The sequence below is a fragment of the Pristis pectinata genome, chromosome 7 (genome assembly GCF_009764475.1).
Source record: "Pristis pectinata isolate sPriPec2 chromosome 7, sPriPec2.1.pri, whole genome shotgun sequence".
Classification (NCBI taxonomy): domain Eukaryota; kingdom Metazoa; phylum Chordata; class Chondrichthyes; order Rhinopristiformes; family Pristidae; genus Pristis; species Pristis pectinata.
In genome coordinates, this window is record NC_067411.1 from 52477561 (window position 1) to 52496480 (window position 18920).

The 18920-nt window shown below is 42.9% G+C and overlaps 1 protein-coding gene across 1 annotated transcript in view; it reads left to right on the top strand.

Annotated features, from left to right (window-relative positions):
• Nucleotides 1-18920, top strand: part of LOC127572979 (MOB kinase activator 3B) — a 68737-nt gene that overhangs the window by 31418 nt on the left and 18399 nt on the right. The window contains exon 3 of the mRNA XM_052020725.1: nt 5831-6400. Coding sequence (XP_051876685.1) covers nt 5983-6400 — 418 coding nt within the window. The 5' untranslated portion in view covers nt 5831-5982. The remainder of the gene's footprint in view (nt 1-5830; nt 6401-18920) is intronic.

The following is an 18920-nucleotide window of genomic DNA, read 5'->3' on the forward strand; positions in this document are numbered from 1 at the left end:
CTTTGTTTCTACCTCTGGCAGTGTACTGCAGGCACCTACCACTCTCTGTGTCTGTGGTGACCATGATTCCAATTTAAACTCATCCCATCTGCCTTCACACAGTCTATATCGTTCAATTACCTGCCTGTTCATGTGACTGTTCAAATGCCTCTTAAACATTTTGTCATATCTGTCTTCCACCATGTACCCTAGCAGTGTGCTGCAGGCACCTACCACTCTCTGTGTAAATCAAACTTGCCATGAAAATCTCCTTTAAACTTTCCCCCTCTCCTTAAAGCTATGCCCTCTTCTATTTGACAATTCCACCCTGTGAAAAAACACTTTGACTATCTAAGAGTAGATAGTCTGTGCCTCTCATAATTTTATATAATTTAATCAGGTTGCTCCTTGGCCTGCAGCACTCCAGAGAAAACAACCCAAGTTTGTCCAACCTCTCCTCATAGCTAATGGTCTCTAATCCAGGCAACTTCCTGGTGAACCTGTTCTGCACCCTTTCCAAAGCCTCCCCATCCTTCCTTTACTGTGGTGACCAGAAATGCACACAATACTCCAAACGTGACCTAACCAAAGTTTTATACTTGTGCAATGTGACGTCCTGACTTTTGTACTCAATACCTTGACTGATGAAGGCAAGTATGCCATATGCTTTCATTACCACCTTATCTACTTGTGTTGCCACTTTTAGGGAGCTATGGACTTCCACCCCTGTACATCAATGCTCCTAAGTGGCTGCATGTGCTGAACTCGTACTCCTCAAGTCCCTTTCAAGGTTGGCGCTATGATCTTGTAGGCGCACCAGCAGGCTCACCAACATCTCATGGTTCCTACCACCAAAGCAACATCACCTTCCTCTTATGGCATCCTATCCTGTCAAGAGTTCAAAAATATAGTTTGTCCTCTGAAACATTTCCACTCATTCTATACACAGTGCAAATGGCTAAGATCTCTTGAGCTCACTGACATATCCTCTGCATCTGCTGTCTTCTATCCTTGTTACTCCACAGAGAGAACCCCATTCTTTATTCCTTACCACTGGATAACTATCCTGCCATCTCTCAAGCAGCATAGGTCCCCCATTCATCACCAGTGTATTATCTGTAGATTCCTTTGAGTTGCTGCTTTCATAGACAATGACAGAAGTAGAACTACAAACAAAATGTCCTGCGTTGAAGGCAGTAACTCTCAACTGAACAAAATGGTGCCTGATACAACAATGGACACAAGAAATATCGTGTGAATCAACCAGTTCCTAAAGGTGTCCTGCACATATGGAGACATAGAGTCATACACTACAACCATCAGACACCCATTTACATTCATCCCATTGTATTTATTCAATAAAATAAATATACTACTTTCTAAGTTTTAAAGACATGAGGACTTTGGGAGAAAAGTGTAAGGAGGTCCATTGGTTAGAGGTATTTGGAAATGTGAATAGCCGTTGTCAAGATTTGAAGCAAATGATTATCAAGTAAGCTCATCTCTAAACTCCTGGACCTTGGCCTTGGGGGGAGCCCCCATCTACAACTAGCTTGTGGACTTCTTAACCAGCAGACCTCGGTCAGTTAGAATTGGTGATGACATTTCATCCACCCTGACCCTCAACACTGGTACTCCCCAGGGTTGTGTGTTCGGTCCCCTGCTCTACTCCCTGTATACCCACCACTGTGTGGCCAGGTAAAGGACCAACTGTGATGATACCGCTGTTATCGGCCAGGTCAACAATAATGATGAGATGGAGCACAGCAAAGAGATTGTGAACCTTGTGTCATGATGTCAGAACAGCAACCTAACCCTTAACATCAGCAAGATGAAAGAGTTGTTTGTTGACCTGAGGAAGCTGGGGGGGTTGGGGGGGGGGGTGGGGGGTGGGTTGTGGTTTGGTGTGGTGGGTTGCGGGTGGTGAACACAACCCTGTCTCATCAATGGAGCTGCTGTAGAGATGGTTGACACCTTCAAGTTCATTGGCATCCATTTCACCAGCAACTTCACCTGGTCCCTCCACACTGATTCAGTGACCAAAAAAGTGCATCAGCATATTTACTTTCTTCGGCGTCCACTGTGAAGGTTCAACATGTCCATGAGGATTCTCTTGAATTTTTATAGATGCACTACAGAAAGTATTCTGATGGATTGCATCTCAGCCTGGTATGGCAACTGCTCTGCTCTGGACCAAGAGAGCCTGCAGAGAGTGGTAAACATAGCCCAGTTCAGCTTCATGGTGCATTGCTTCAGGAAGGCTAATATTATTGTCAAGGATCCTTGCCATCCGGCCTCTCCCTTTTCTCTCTTCTACCTTCTGGAAGAAGATACAGAAGCTTGAAAGCCTGGACATCCAGATATAAGAACACTGCTATCAGACTACTGAACCAATTACCTCTTTCACGTCCCCTTCCCAATGGTGCTGCCACATTCTTGGACTCTTAATTCTACCTCTCTTGGTTATTCCGTTATTGTCATCTTAAGTATTTCTTTTTGCACTACTTCAGATCTATGCACCATTCAGATCTATCTACAAGCTATGCACCATTCTGCTGTTTTGCACTTTTTATCATGTTATATACTGTTTACTCTGTGAGCTTCATGCAAGCAAGGAATTTCATTGCACCCTGGTGTATATGAAATAAACTAATGTGAATCTGAGGATAGAACCAAATATTAGAAATACTCAGTAGTTGTGACAGCATCTGTGGAGATAGAAACAGTTAATGTTTTGGCTCAATGAACCTCACCAGCTGTATCGCCAATCCTCTTCTTGTTAAAGACAAGGATCCCCCCAAAATAATCTGTATATAAAAAAAACAAGTTCCCTCAGCTTCTCTTTCACAATAAATTACTATTATGAAATAGTAATTTATTGAAATTTGATTGACTTCATCCAGTTCTCTGTTTTGACCCTTGTGTTAGAAGGAAACTGTTTGATACTGTGAGAAAATTTTTAATAGTTCAAAGAGCATGTTCTGACTCACATACCTTCCCGTTGTTGGGCAACCAAACCTTGAGTGTTTTCTGTTTTATGTTCTATGGTTTCACATTTTCACTGTGGTACACAGACTGTTGGTTACAAGGAAGGCTGTCTGTTGCAAGTATAGTGTAGTCTAATAGACAAGGTGATACCTCCTCATACATTACATTACATTATTAATTATTAATGTGTTATATTAGTGTGGTCTATGTCACGAACCAGCAACAAAAGAAACACACTGAGCATGATTCAGTGTTAAAAACTATTTTATTAATTACTACTTATGATAATATGTAAAATAAAAGTAAAAATGTTAGTATGTTAGAATTCAAAAATGTTACACCTCGAACGTTAACCCCAAAACTAAACTCGTCGTGTGTGTGTGGGTGGCAAAGTCCAAAACTCCCAGTTCCGGAATGGTTCTTAAAGTTCAGTTCCGCAAGCCATAAGGTGAAACATGAGCAAGGGCTTCTTCAACAACCACCGTTGTCTGAAGATAAGACGTAGACGTAGAGAAACATAGAGAGAGTAAATACGAACTCCAAATGTTCCACGATGGAACCCAAACGACACTCCAGTTTACTCGATAGTGACTTCCTCACCCCGAAAAGCATCCGAATCGTGGTCGTCCACACACAAATACCTGTTTCCTTCTACAGGTCAGCAACAAAGTGAACTCCACTGGATTACTTCCAACTTCCATACATGGATTTCAGTGGCAGACACAGTTATAGTTTCTCATCCATCGATAGAGAAAACTAGCAGGCTGGTGTCTCTCTCCCTTCTCTCCCTCTCTTTCCTTCTTCTTCTTCTTCTTCTAACTTCTTCAACAACGTCATTACGTCCTTTATCTTCTATTGACGTAAGCACGCCCCACACACACATACACACACACTCTCTATCTTAAAGGGACTTTCACTGAGTCCGTAACATCTAAAAGAGACTTGGTCAGCTTCAATGATGTCGAAACTCTTCACCATGCAGAAAAATATGTTGTATCGAAAGCAAAGTTTTGATTCTCCATTAGATAAGTTTCACACTGGAACGGATGGAAAGGTGAAGTGAATGCACCTTTCTTGGCCTAAACATCACATGTTGCTAACATTGCAGCACACAATGCTGCCTTCAACAGCAGAGAAGGGGAATTTGTGGAGTAGTTAAGCAATATCCAGCATTAAAATCCAATTTACCTTGAATATCATTTGCAAACAATTTGATAATATGAAGTCAATGAAAGCTGAACCAAAGCATTATCAATATATGGTATTAGGCCAGATGACAGTGATGAACTGTGCCATGAAATTGCAATTAAAATTGTTTTTCTAGATTTGTTGAATTCTTTTTGACTGTTGGGAGTTTGAATGATGAGGACCAAGATCACTGACAACTGATTTGATCAAAAAGACGGTATCTGTGACACTGCCTTACTCCCTAAATAACTGTACTGGCAGTGCCAACCTCAATGTTTTTTTTGTGTTTAAGTCTCAGAAGAAGGACATGAACCCACTGCTCCTGACCACAAGGTGAAGGAACATTGCCACCTGAACCATGGCTGATGGAAAACATTCACCACTTCCATCAATATTGAATTCTGAGTGACACTCATACAATCGCTGGGAAAGATCTGTAAAATATAATCTGCCAATAGGTTTAGTCTTCAAGAGTTTTGAGAAATGATCTAACAAATGCTGATTGAATCACAAAATGAATGCTCTCTGGAATATGTGTAACTTAGACTAATATCTGTTCCAGTTTTGTTTCAGGTGCTGTCTGTCTCTATGCTAAAAAATATTCTGGCCTCAGTTGCTCACTGAATCTCAGCAAATGATGCACAAGATTTGAATAAGTTGAAGTTTGAGCTAAAGTTGCAATTCCAAGTTGGATATGCACCAAACGCAGGAAAGCGGGACTAGCTGGGTGTGCACTATGGTCGGCATGGACTCATTAGGCGGAAGGCTCTATGACAATAGAAAAGTACAGCACAGGAACAGGCTTTTCGGCTCACGATATCTGTGCCGAGCATGATGCCAAATTATACTAATCCCTTCTGCCTACACATTATCCATAACCCTCCATTCCCTGCATTTTCATGTACCTATCTAAAAGTCTCTTGAATGCCATGATTGTATCTACTTCCATCACCACCCCGGGAGCGTGTTCCAGGCACCTACCATTTTCTGTGAGCAAAAAACTTGCACTGCACATCCCTTTAAACTTTCCCCCTCTCATCTTAAAGCTATGCTCTCTAGTATTCGGCATTTTTACCTTGGGCAAAAGATTCTGGTTGTCTACCATAATTTTATAAACCTCTATCAGGTCTCTATATGCTCTAGAGAAAGCAATCCAAGTTTGTCCAATCTCTCCTCATAGCTAATACCCTCTAACCCGGGCAGCTTCCTAGTGAACTTCTCCCGAACCCTCTCCAAAGACTCCATATCCTTCTTGTACTGGAGCGACCAGAATAGCACAAAATACTCCAAGTAGGTGCTAACTAAAATTTTATACAACTGCAGCATGACTTCCTGACTCTTGCAGTTTACTCTATGCCTGTTGCAATGAAGGCAAGCATACCAGATACCTTCTTTACCACTATCTACTTATATTGCCACTTTCAGGGAGTTATGGACTTGTACACCAAGATCCCTCTGCACATCAATGCTGTAAGGGTCCTGCCATTTACTGTATACTTTTGCTGTATACTGTAACTTTTTCTGGATTTGAAAGATGATCCTGTTTTATTAATTTAAAAGGAACATATTTGCTCCACATTCCACAAAACAGTAAATGGAAATCTAAACACAATAAGATCTATTTTTAATGACATTTTGTTTTAAATATTTCTCACCTACTCCATTCCTTCCACAGGAAAAGACAGTTTGCCTGCAAAACTAGTGGAAAGAAAAATCTGAACTGATTTGGGATCTGATTGGGAATTGGAACAAGATATCATTGAGGGCTCAGAATCATTAAAGTGTGGCTGTTCTGAGCTTACAAGGTGAGCCAACTGAGATCTAAGTATGTCGATGGCTTTGAAGCAGGTGTTCCATAAGGACAAGACTTTTCGACCAAAGAGGAAGTTTGAACCTGGCACTCAGAGGTTTGAACTCCACAAAAAAGCACAAGCCTCTTTGAGCTCAGGGATGGACCTTAAGAGAGCTGTACAGTTGCCCATTGGGGAAGACCTCAATGATTGGATTGCTGTTCATGTAGTGGACTTTTTTAATCGCATTAATCTGATCTATGGGACAATCTGTGAGTTCTGTACTGAAAGGAGCTGCCCTATCATGTCAGGGGGTCAGAAATATGAGTATCGCTGGCAGGATGATTACAAGTACAGGAAGCCCACGCCACTGCCAGCTCCACGATACATGAGCCTATTGATGGATTGGATCGAAATCCAAATCAACAATGAAGAAATCTTCCCAACAAGGATTGGTGAGTTCAAGGAAACTGCATCCTAATCTGAAATAAAAACAGAAAATGCTATAAACACTCAGCAGGTCAGGCAGCGTCTGTGGAGAGAGAAGCAGATTTAACAATTCAGCACAATGACCCTTTGTTGTAATTCGGGTGTCATTGCACTTAAAATATCTGTCTTGCTTTGTGTAGATGCTGCCTAACCTTCAAAGCAGTGGTTATAGAATTTTGATAGCATTTTATGTTACATTATTGCAAAGGAAATGAAGAGAAAATTTAGGATTCATACCACAGTTTTATGCTGCATGTGAGCAATGAATCATGAAGTACCCATGTAGTTGCATGTATTTTTAAAATGAGTCCAAGCTTCTAAAATGTGTTGGTTCTATTGCAATAATTAATTTTTTTCCTCTATTCACTCATAAAACATAGAACAGTACAGCACAGGAAAAGGCACTTCGGTCATTGATGTCTGTGCTTACCATAATGCCAATTTAAACTAATTCCATATGCCTGCACGTGGTCTATATCCCTCAATTCCATGCCTGTTCGTGTGCCTATCCAAATCCCTCTTAAACATTGCTATAGTATCTGCTTCCACCACCTCTCGTCGCAATGCGTTCCAGGTATCTACCGCTCTCTGTAAAAAAAAACTTGCCTCTCAGATCTCCTCCAAATTTTCCCCGATCACCTCAAAGCTATGCACTCCAGTATTTGATATTTTCACCCTGGGCAAAAGACTCTGCCCTCTTTATGCCTATCATAAATCTATGTACCTATCAGGTCACCTCTCAGTTTAACTCTATGAACCAGATTTTCATAGAGTCATAGAGCATGGGAACAGGCCTTTTGGCCAAACTAGTCCATACCGACCAAGATTCCCATCTAAACTAGTCTCATTTGCCAGTGATTGCCCCATATCCCCCTAAACCTTTCCTATCCATGTACCTATCCAAGTGCCTTTTAAATGTTAATATGCCTGCCTCAACCACTTCCTCTGGCAGCTCATTCCCCTTAGGTTTCTATTAAATCTCTTCCCTCTAGTTCTTGATTCCCCAACCCTGGGAAAAATACTCTGCACATTGACCCTATACCCCTTATGATTTTATACACATCTATAAGATCACCCCTCATTCTCTTATGTTTGAATGTATTAAGTCCTAACCTGCTGGACCTCTCTCCATAACTCAATCCCTTGAGTCCGAGCAATATCCTCTTAAATCTTTTCTGCACTCTTTCCAGCTTAATAGCATTTTTCCTACAGCAGACTGACCAAAACTGAACAGAATATTCCAAATGTGTCCTCACCAATGTCTTGTACAACTGCAACATAACAACCCAACCATCAGTCAGAGCACTGAGCCAAAAAGCCTTCTTCACCACCCTGTCTACCTTCAATGCCACTTTTAGGGAACAATGTACACCTGTGTTCCTTTTTTCTACAACACTCCCCAGGGCCCTACCATTCACGATGAAAGTCCTACCCTCATTTGTCTTCCCAAAATGCAACACCTTGCACTTAACCAAATAAAACTCCATTTGCCGTTATTCGGCCCACTTACCCAGCTGATCAAGATCCCTCTGTAAGTCCTGATTAACCATCTTCACTGTCAACAACACCACCTATTTTAGTGTCATCTGCAAAGATACCAACCATACCTTGTACATTCTCATCCAAATCATTGATGTGGAGGACAAATAGCAATGGGCCCAGCACTGACCACAGGGGAACACCACTAGTCACGGGTCTCTGGTCCGAAAAACAAACTTCCACCAAACACCCTTTGCTTCCTACCACCATGTCAATTGTGTATCCAATTAGCTATCTCTCCCTGGATCCCATGCAGCCTAACTTTCTATGGCAGCCTACCATGCCTTGCCTTAGATTAGTTGCCTTTAAATCTCCAGCTGCCAGAGTGGTAGGATTTGAACTCATAATTCTGCATTATTGGTCCAGACTATTAGCCAGGCTAGTCCATTAACTTAACCACTGTACCAACTAAGGACTTTGAATTGGACAGTTAAGGGCTTTGAATTGGGCAGTTAAGGGCATGACTGTGTAATACGATAGGCTGCAATTCAGAATAAATAGCATGATTCATGAACATTTGGCCAATTATTGAACCTTTCATGATAGTCATTTGATTACATTTAGGAAATGCAGGGAGTTTCTAATAAAATCATAGTCATAGAGTTGTACAACACAGAAACGGGCCCTCCATGCTGACTATTTTGTCCATTTACACTAATCCCATATGCCCACATTAGGCCCATATCCTTCTATGCCTTGCCTCTTCAAATGCCTGTCTAAATGTCCCTCAAATAAGGTGATTATATTACCACCTCCTCTGGCAGCGAATTCCATATATCAAAAACTTCCCCCTCAAATCCTCTTTCAAGCTCCTTCCTCTCGCCTTAAACCCATGCCCTTTTTATTCTTACTGTCTACCATCTCAATGTCTCTTATAATTTTATATATAGGTCACCCGCAGTCTCTTTTGCTTCAGCGGAAACAAGTCTCATAATGATCATTTCACAGGTTCACCTTATAACAACTTTCACTTCCTCTAGATAGTCAAGTTTATTTGTCTTGTCGGCAGTCCACTAGGGTCTGGAACATGCTAAACCATCCAATTGGAGGTAGCAATGAGTACTCTGTACTCTTTAACACAAAGTGATGAGCAAAGGCATTCAAAACATAATTTCGAATAAATGTGTGCAGAACAGGGGTGGGAGGATTGGATTTTCATTGAGTGAAATTCACTAAGTGAATTTTTAGTTGGAAAACTAAAGGGAGATTTCTGACATACAGCTTTGAATTCTGATTGTTACTTTAATTTCTGTGTCTTAGGTGTGAGAGATAGGAGCAGAGTCACTGAAACAACATGGCACGACAGTTCACTGTTCAATTTTTAAACTCTCCCCCCAGTCGAAGAATGAGCCCTGGATAATTGTAGAGAGAGTAGGAACCATGGCATGAATCGGATCTGTATCAGAACTGACTAGTTCTGCTGTAGGTCATCCTTTTGCAATATTGGCTCCATTAATGTGGCCTGACCTACTGAGCATTGCCTACAGTTCTGCATTTTGCAGCTTTTACGTTTGTGTTTTCTCTCCCTATCTGCCCTCATCTCACAGCTTTTAAGTTTCTTTGATCATGTTCTGTCTATCTGACTCCATTAATCTATCAACCAGATTACTTCTTCAGTCGGTTATCCCCAAGACAACCTTCACCTCACCTTGTCAGAGATATTCCCTTTCTCCTACCTATCCCTCCCCCACCCTCTCTACACCTTATGACAAAATTATTTTCTCTCTTTTTCAGTTCTGACAAAGGGTCTTCAATCTAAAACCTTAACTATGTTTTGTTTTCCTCAGATGCTGCCTGAACCATTGAGTGTTTCCAGCATTTTCCATTATTGTGCCATAGTTTGGAGTTTGACAGCCAAATTGCTGTGTTGTGTGAAGAACGGAGTTGTTAGCTTTCTCTGGTGTAAAGTTTGCCTTTTAATAATGAGGTGATAAATTTCCTGACTGTGTGTTAAAAAGTTATACCAATTTGTATGCCATTTGTTGTGGGGAAAAATTGAATTCTTTTAATAAATTAATTTTATGAAATATGGTTTGAAGGACAGGGTCTACCAGCATTTGGATAGACAGTCTGATTAGGAGAAGTCAGCATGGCTTTGTGCATGGAAAGTCATGTGTTTTTTGAAGAGGTAGCCAAAAAGGTAGATGAGGGTGGGCCAGTGGATGTTGTCTTTTTGGACTTTGGCAAGGCCTTCGACAAGGTCTCACATGGTAAACTGGTCTGGTTAGGTCCCATGTAATCCAGGGACAGCTAGTTAGGCGGATTCAAAATTGACTCGGAGGTAGGAAGCAGAGGGTGGTGGTTGAAAGTTGTTTTTCAGAATGGAGGCCAAGTGACTAGTAGTGTGCCGCAGGGGTTAGTTTTGGAACCTTTGTTATTCGTTACTTATATAAATGATTTGGATGCGAATGCACAATGCTTGATCACTAAGTTTGCAGATGACATGAAATTAGGAGGTGTTGTTGATAGTGAAGAAGTTTATCGTAGATTACAGGGGGATCTCAATCAGTCAGGGAAGTGGGCCGAAGAGTGGCAAATGGATTTCGATACAGATAAGTGTGAGGTGATCCATTTTTGAAAGTCAAACCAGCGTAGAACATATACTATGAATGCTAGGGGACTAGGGAGTGTAATGGAACAGAGGGACCTGGGAGTACAAGTGCACAGTTCGTTGAAAGTGGTGTCACAGGTAGACAGGGTGGTGAAAAAGGCATTTGGCATACTGGCCTTCATCAGTTAGGACATTGAGTATAGGAACTGGGACATTATGTTGCAGTTGTATAAGTTATTGGTGAGTCTGCACTTGGAGTACTATGTAAAGTTTTGGTCACCCTGTTATAGGAAAGATGTGGTTAAACTGGAAAGAGTACAAAAGGATTTACGACGATGTTGCCAGGTCTAGAGGGCCTGAGTCATAGGGAGAGGTTGGCCCAGCTGGGTCTTTATTCCGTGGAGCATAGAATGAGGGGTGACCTCATAGGGGTTTATAAAATCATGAGGGGCATAGATAAGGTGGATGGTAGCAGTCTTTTCTACATGGTAGGGGAGTCCAAAACTAGAGGGCATAGATTTAGGGTGAGAGGGGAAAGATTTAAAAGGGATCTGAGGGGCAACTTTTTCACACAGAGCGTGGTGAGTATATGAAACGAGCTGCCAGAGAAAGTGGTTGAGGCAGACACAATAGTATTATTTAAGAAGCACTTGGATAGGTACATGCAGGGGCGGGGTTTAGAGGGATATGGGCCGAATGCAGGAAATTGAGACTAGGTGGGTGGGCAGCATGGTCGGCAGGGACTCATTGGGCAGAAGTCAGAATCAGAAGCACGTTTATTATCACTGACATATGTTGTGAAATTTGTTGTTTTGCGGCAGCAGCACAGTGCAAGACATAAAGACATAAATATTACTATAAGTTACAAAAGTAAATAAATAGTGCAAAAGAGGAAAAATGAGGTATTGTTCATGGGTTCCTGGACCATTCAGAAATCTGATATCAGAGGGGAAGAAGCTGTTCCTGAAATGCTGAGTGTGAGTCTTCAGGCTCCTGTACCTCCTACCCGATGGTAGTAACATGAAGAGGGCATGTCCCGGGTGGTGAGGGTCCTTAATGATGGATGCTGCCTTCTTGAGGCACTGCCTCTTGAAGATGTCCTCGATGGTGGGGAGGGTTGTGCCTGTTATGGAGCTGGCTGAGTCTGCAACCTTCTGCAGCCTCTTTCGATCCTGCACATTGGAGCCTCCATACCAGGCGGTGATGCAACCAGTCAGAATGCTCTCCGCTGTACATCAGTAGAAAGTTGCAAGAGTCTTTGGTGACATACCAAGTCTCCTCAAACTCCTAATGAAGTAGAGCCCTGGTGTGCTTTCTTTGTGATTGCCTCAATGTGTTGGGCCTGTATCCGTGCTGTATTGCTCTATGACTATGGTCTTAGACAAATTGGAGATTGCTTGAGTGTGCTTGGGATAATACTGGGGCATCTTCATCACATCTGCTCTCAAGATAAGGCCTTCCATTCCAGGACATCTGAAACATCCTTCTTTTTCAGGAAACATGCCTCCCCTTCCACTGTGGTTGATGGAGCTCTTTCTTGCATTTCCTCTGTTTCCCGGACTTCTGCTCTCATCCCCCTCCCTCCAAATAGAAGAGAGACTAATTTCCCTTAGTCCTGACCTTTCACCCTGCTAGCCTCTACATCCTGCACATCATATTTCATCATTTCCACCAGCTGTAATGAGATCCCACCACTAGTCACACCTTCCCCTCCCCTCTCCTTTCTGCCTTCCGCAGGGACCATTCTCTACACTCATCCCCATCTACCCAGTCCTCCCTCCCCCTGGCACTTTCTCTACAACCGTAGGAGGTGCAACACCTGTCCCTACACCTCCTCCCTCACTACCATCCAGGGACCTAAACAGCTGTCCAGGTGAGACAAAGATTCACATGCACCTCCTCCAACTTTATTTACTGCATTTGGTGCTCCCGATGTGGCCTCTTCTATATCAACGAGACCAAATGAGGACTAGGCGACAGGTTTGCAGAACACCTGCACTGGTTCACCATGGCCATCCTGAGCTTCCGGTTGTATGCCATTTCAACCTCCCTGCCCATTCCCACACAGACCTGTCCAGCCTCGGCCTTCTCCACTGCCAGGGTAAGGTAAACACTGCTAGCATAAACTGGAAGAAAAATACCAAATATTGAATTTTACAATTTCAGGTAACCTTTACCTCCTGTTTTCGTTTCTCCCTTCTCCCTCCTCCCTCCGATCCAACCCTGGGCCCTCCCATTTTTGTTCCCTATCCTATACTGTCCCCTCCACCCCCCCCCAGGAATGCACTGCTGCCAGGGGTGATACAGGCATTTAAGAGGCTCTTAAATAGGTGCATGGATGTGTAGAGAATGGAGGGATATGGACATTGTATGGGCAGAAGGTGATTAGTTCCATTTGGCAGTTAATTAAACGGTTAGTTTAATTTGTTCAGCACAACATTGTGGCCTGAAGGGCCTTATCCCGCGCTGTAGTGTTCTGTGTTCCATTGTAGAGGCTTAGGAAGTGGAAGAAGGAGTTGCTGAAGACACCAGAGTCTGGCTAGAATTCAGTCGAGGGGATAGGGGAGTGGTACTGGACTTATGGTGCTGGGAAGGACAAAGAAAGTGACAGCAGAAAGGCTAATGAAGGAAGAAAACAGAAACATGGGAACTTTAAACTGGAAGCTAATTTGATCTGCACAAAGTGGAGAGATGGTTTAATGGAACTCACTGAAGGGTAGGACGCCAGCAGCAGACTTGTGGATAGAGTGTAGTATATAGCAGGAGTGGGAGAGAAAAGGAGAAAAATGAGAAAAATATGGAATTAGAGGTACACATGGCTCAGTATATCTCCATGTTGCTTTTAAGCCATTGCCATTACAGGTAGTTCTGCTATAATGCGGCAGTTGCGTTCCTAAGAAACCTCATGTTGGTATTGGTATTGGTTTATTATTGTCACTTGTACCAAGGTACAGTGAAAAGCTTGTCTTACAAACCGATTGTACAGGTCAATTCATTACACAGTGCATTTACATTGAGTCAGTACAGAGTGCATTGATGTAGTACAGGTAAAAACAATAACAGTACAGAGTAACGTGTCACAGCTACAGAGAAAGTGCAGTGCAATGAGGTGCAAGGTCACAAGGTAGATTGTGAGGTCATAATATAAGGGAACTGTTCAATAGTCTTATCACAGTGGGGTAGAAGCTGTCCTTAAGTCTGGCGGTACGTGCCCTCAGGCTCCTGTATCTTCTACCCGATGGAAGAGGAGAGAAGAGAGAATGTCCTGGGTGGGTGGGGTCTTTGATTATGCTGGCTGCTTCACTAAGACAGCGAGAGGTAAAGACAGTGTCCAAGGAGGGGAGGCTGATGTCCGTAATGCGCTGGGCTGTGTCCACAACTCTCTGCAGTTTCTTGTGTTCCTGGGCAGAACAGTTGCCGTTCCAAGCCATGATACATCCAGATAGGATGCTTTCAATGGTGCATCTGTAAAAGTTGGTGAGAGTCAAAGGGGACAAACAAAATTTCTTTAGGCTCCTGAGGAAGTAGAGGCGCTGGTGAGCTTTCTTGGCCGTGGCTTCTACGTGATTTGACTAGGACAGGCTGTTGGTGATGTTCACTCCCAGGAACTTGAAGCTATCAACCCTCTCGACCTCAGCACCATTGATGTAGACAGGTGCATGTACACCGCCCCCTTTCCTGAAGTCAATGACCATCTCTTTAGTTTTGTTGACATTGAGGGCAAGGTTGTTGTCATGACACCATTCCACTAAGCTCTCTATCTCCTTCCTGTACTCTGCCTCATCGCTGTTTGAGATACGGCCTACAACGGTGGTATCAACTGCAAACTTGTAGATGGAGTTAGAGCAGAATCTGGCCACACAGTCATGAGTGTATAGGGAGTAGAGTAGAGGGCTGAGGACGCAGCCTTGTGGGGCACCAGTGTTGAGAATAATCGTGTCGGAGGTATTGCTGCCTATCCTCACTGATGTTATAGATGTGGCTAGGCTGTTTCCCTTGGTGGGCGTGTCCAGGACCAGAGGGCACAATCTTAGAATTAGAGGGTACAGTTTCAAGACAGAGATGAGGAGAAATTTCTTTACCCAGAGGGTGGTGAAATTGTGGAACTCCTTGCCACGCACAGCAGTGGAGGCCAGATCAGTGGGGGTATTCAAGGAGGAGATAGACAGATATCTAAATAGTCAGGGTATCAAGGGATATGGGGATAAGGTTGGAAAATGGGATTAGAATAGTTTTTTTTTCTTTTTTTCTTTTTCTTTTCTTTTCTTCTTTTTTTTCCCACCCCATTTCTTTTTCCCTTTTCCTTGGAGCAGACTCAATGGGCCGAATGGCCTGCTTCTGCTCCCTTGTCTTGTGATCTTGTGAACATCGTGTTCTAGAACACTGGTTGACAAGAGACGTAGAATATCTTGTCAAGAGGAAGGAAGAAGCTTACCTAAGGTTTAGAAAGCATGGTTCAGACAGGACTCTGAAGAGTTACAAGCCAGGAGGAAGCTCAAGAATGGACATAGGAGAGCTGGAAGTGGGTACAAGAAGGCCTTGGTGAGTAGGATTAAGGAAAACCCCAAGGCGTTCTACATGTATGTGAAGAATAGGACGATAAACAGAGTGAGAGTAGGATCGATCACGGATAAAAGAGGAAACATGTGCCTGGAGTCAGAAGAGGTAGGTGAGGTCCTTAATGAATACTTTGCTTCAGTATTTACCAGTGAGAGAGACCTTGACGTTTATGAGGATGGTGTATGACAGGCTGATACGCTAGGGCATGTCAACGTGAGGAAAGAGGATGTGCTGGAACTTTTGAAAAACATTAGGATAGATAAGTCACCGGATCCAGACGGGATATATCCAGGGTTATTACGGGAAGCATGGAAGAGATTGCTGCGCCTTTGGTGATGATCTTTGCATCGCCAAAGGCGCAGCCACAGGAGTAGTGCCAGATGACTGGAGGGTGGAAAATATTGTTCCTTTGTTTAAGAAAGGTGTAGGGATAATCCTGGGAATTACAGACCAGTGAGTCTGATTTCAGTGGTGGGCAAATTACTGGAGAAGATTCTTTGAGACAGGATTTATGTGCATTTGGAGAAGCACAGGCTGATTAAGGGCAGTCAGCATGGCTTTGTGAGAGGCAGGTCATGCCTCACGAGCCTAATTGAATTCTTTGCAAATGTGACAAAGCACATTGATGAAGGTAGAGCAGTGGATGTGGTGTGCATGGATTTTTATAAGGTTCCTCATGGAAGGATTATAAGATTCCTCATGGAAGGCTCATTCAGAAAGTCAGGAGGCATGGGATCCAGGGAAACTTGGCCATGTGGATTCAGAATTGGCTCACCCATAGAAGACAGAAGGTGGTGGTAGATGCAGCATATTCTGCCTGGAGGTCGGTGACCAGTGGTGTTCCGCAGGGATCTGTTATGGGACCCCTGCTCTTTGTGATTTTTATAAATGACTTGCATGAGGATATGGAAGGGTGGGTTAGTAAGTTTGCTGATGACACGAGGGCTTGTGGTGTGGATAGTGAAGAAAGTTGCCGTAGATTACAACAGGACATTGACATGATGCAGAGCTGAGCTGAGAAGTGGCAGATGGAGTTCAACCGGGAAAAGTGTGAAGTGATACACTTTGGAAGATCGAATTTGAAGGCGGAATACAAGGTTAATGGCAGGACTCTTAGCAGTGTGGAGGAACAGAGGGATCTTGGGGTCCACGTCCATAGATCCCTCAAGGTTGCGTGCAGGTCAATAGGGTTGTTAAGAAGGCGTATGGCCTGTTGACCTTCATTAGTTGGGGTATTGCATTCAAGAGCCACGAGGTAATATTGCAGCTCTATAGAACTCTGGTTAGACCACACTTGGAGTATTGAGTTCATTTCTGGTCACCTCATTATAGGAAGGATGTGGAAGCTTTAGAGAGAGTGCAGAGGAGATTTACCAGGATGCTGCATGGATTGGAGAGCATGTCTTGTGACGATAGGTTGAGTGAGCTAGGGCTTTTCTCTTTGGAGCGAAGGAAGATGAGAGGTGACTTGATAGAGGTGTACAAGATGATGAGGCATAGATCGAGTGGACAGTCAGAGACTTTTTCCCAGGGCGAAAATGGCTAACATGAGGGGGCATCATTTTAAGGTGATTGGAGGAAGATATAAAGGGGATGTCAGAGGTAAGTTTTTTTACCTCTGACAGTCACAGAGTGGTGGGTGCATGAAATGCACTGCCGGGAGAGGTTGTGGGGGCAGTTACATCAGGAGACTCATTGAGAGACTCTTAGATAGCCACATTAATGTTAGAAAAATGGAGGGCTCTTTGGAGGGAAGGGTTAGATAGATCTTCTATGTTATAAAAACAATTGTTTCAATGGGAAATAGGGTGTTAGAACATAGAACATATAGAACATAGAACATTACAGGACAGTACAGGCCCTTCGGCCCATGATGTTGTGCCGACATTTTATCTTGTTCTAATATCTATCTAGGTCGGTTCTTCCTTTCCCATCAGTTTCCTTGCAATCTTGCAGTCAAATTCTCCCAGTACCTTTCAATATTGTCACATGGGAAGTGGCAGATGGAGTTCAATCCAGAGAAATGTGAGGTTGTACACTTTGGAAGGACAAACTCCAAGGCAGAGTACAAAGTTAATGGCAGGATTCTGGGTAGCGTGGAGGAGCAGAGGGATCAGGGGATCCATATCCACAGATCCCTGAAAGTTGCCTCACAGGTGGATAGGGTAGTTAAGAAAGTTTATTGGGTGTTAGCTTTCATAAGTCGAGGGATTGAGTTTAAGAGCCGCGAGGTAATAATGCAGCTCTATAAAACTCTGGTTAGACCACACTTGGAGTACTGTGTCCAGTTCTGGTCACCTCATTATAGGAAGGACGTGGAAGCGTTGGAAAGGGTGCTGCCTGGTTTAGAGGGTATGCATTACAAGGAGAGACTAAAGGAGCTAGGGCTTTACTCTTTGGAGATAAGGAGGATGAAAGGAGACATGATAATGGTGTACAAAATATTAAGAGGAATAGATAGAGTGGACAGCTAGTGCCTCTTTCCCAGGGCACTAATGCTCAATACAAGAGGGCATGGCTTTAAAGTAATGGGTGGAAGTTCAAGGGAGATATCAGAGGAAGGTTTTTTTACCCAGAGAGTGGTTGGGGCATGGAATGCGCTGCCTGGGGCGGTGGTGGAGGCAGGTACATTGGTCAAATTCAAGAGATTACTAGATAAGCTAAAGGAGGAATTTAAAAGAGGGATATGTGGGAGGAAGTGGTTAGATAGTATTAGGAAAGGTTTATAGGTCGGCACAACATCGTGGGCCGAAGGGCCTGTATTGTGCTGTACTGTTCTATGTAACCCTTCCCTCCCACACAGCCCTCCATTTCTCTATCATTCATGTGGCTATCTAAGAGTCTCTTAAATGTTAGGGGCTAGAAAGTTTTGGACTTGCAATAACAAAGTTATTTTTCCTACAGGATTTTCAAAAATAAAGGTGTTATTAATAGCTAAAAATTTATTCTGTTACTGCAAGCCTAAAGTACCAAAGGCTGTATGTTACATTGTTTAATAGAGTACGCTTGCACAGGTATCAATAAAATTTCCAGTGACCAACAACAGTGAAATTGTTAGCTTGTGCTTTTAAGAGACAATGGTGTCTGATTACTGTGGGAAGGTTACATGTAAAGTTTTTTTCCCCAAGACAGCTTTTTCTCCAGCTTGTCAATTTCCAAAATAACTCTTAAGTGGTTCTTTAGTTCCTGATTGAAATCACATTATAAACAACTTGGCTCACATAACGCAAATAGTGTTCGCTAATTCATCAATTGCAAAGTAGTCATTTAATACCTCACTCACTTACTTTGGCTCCAGGCATAAATTCCCTCCTTTGTCCTTGACTGGTCCTACCATTTCCCTAGTTTACCCCTCTTGTAATGAATGTATGTATAAAATATCTATGGATTTTCCTTAATCCTACTCACCAAGGACATTTCAAGTCCCCTTTTAACCCTCCCAATTCCCTGTTAAAGTTCTTTCCTGCCTCTTTTATATTCCTCAAGGGCCCTGTCCAAATTTAGCTTCCTAAGCCTTACATATGGTATCTTTTTCTTTTTGGCTAAATTTACAACATCTTTCATCATCCAAGTTTCCCCAACCTTGCCATCCTTGTTTCTCTTCCTCACAGGAATTTGTTGGTCATGAATTCTGACCAACTGGCCTTCAAACGACTCTCACATGTCAGATGTGGACTTAACCATTAACAGGTTTTCCCAATATACTCCCCCAGTTTCTGTCTAATACCTTTGTAATTAGCCTTCCCCCAATTTAGCACTTTCCCCCAAGGTCCTGTCTTATCCATATCCATAATTATCTAAATCACTATGATTACCATTCCTTAAATGCTCGCCCA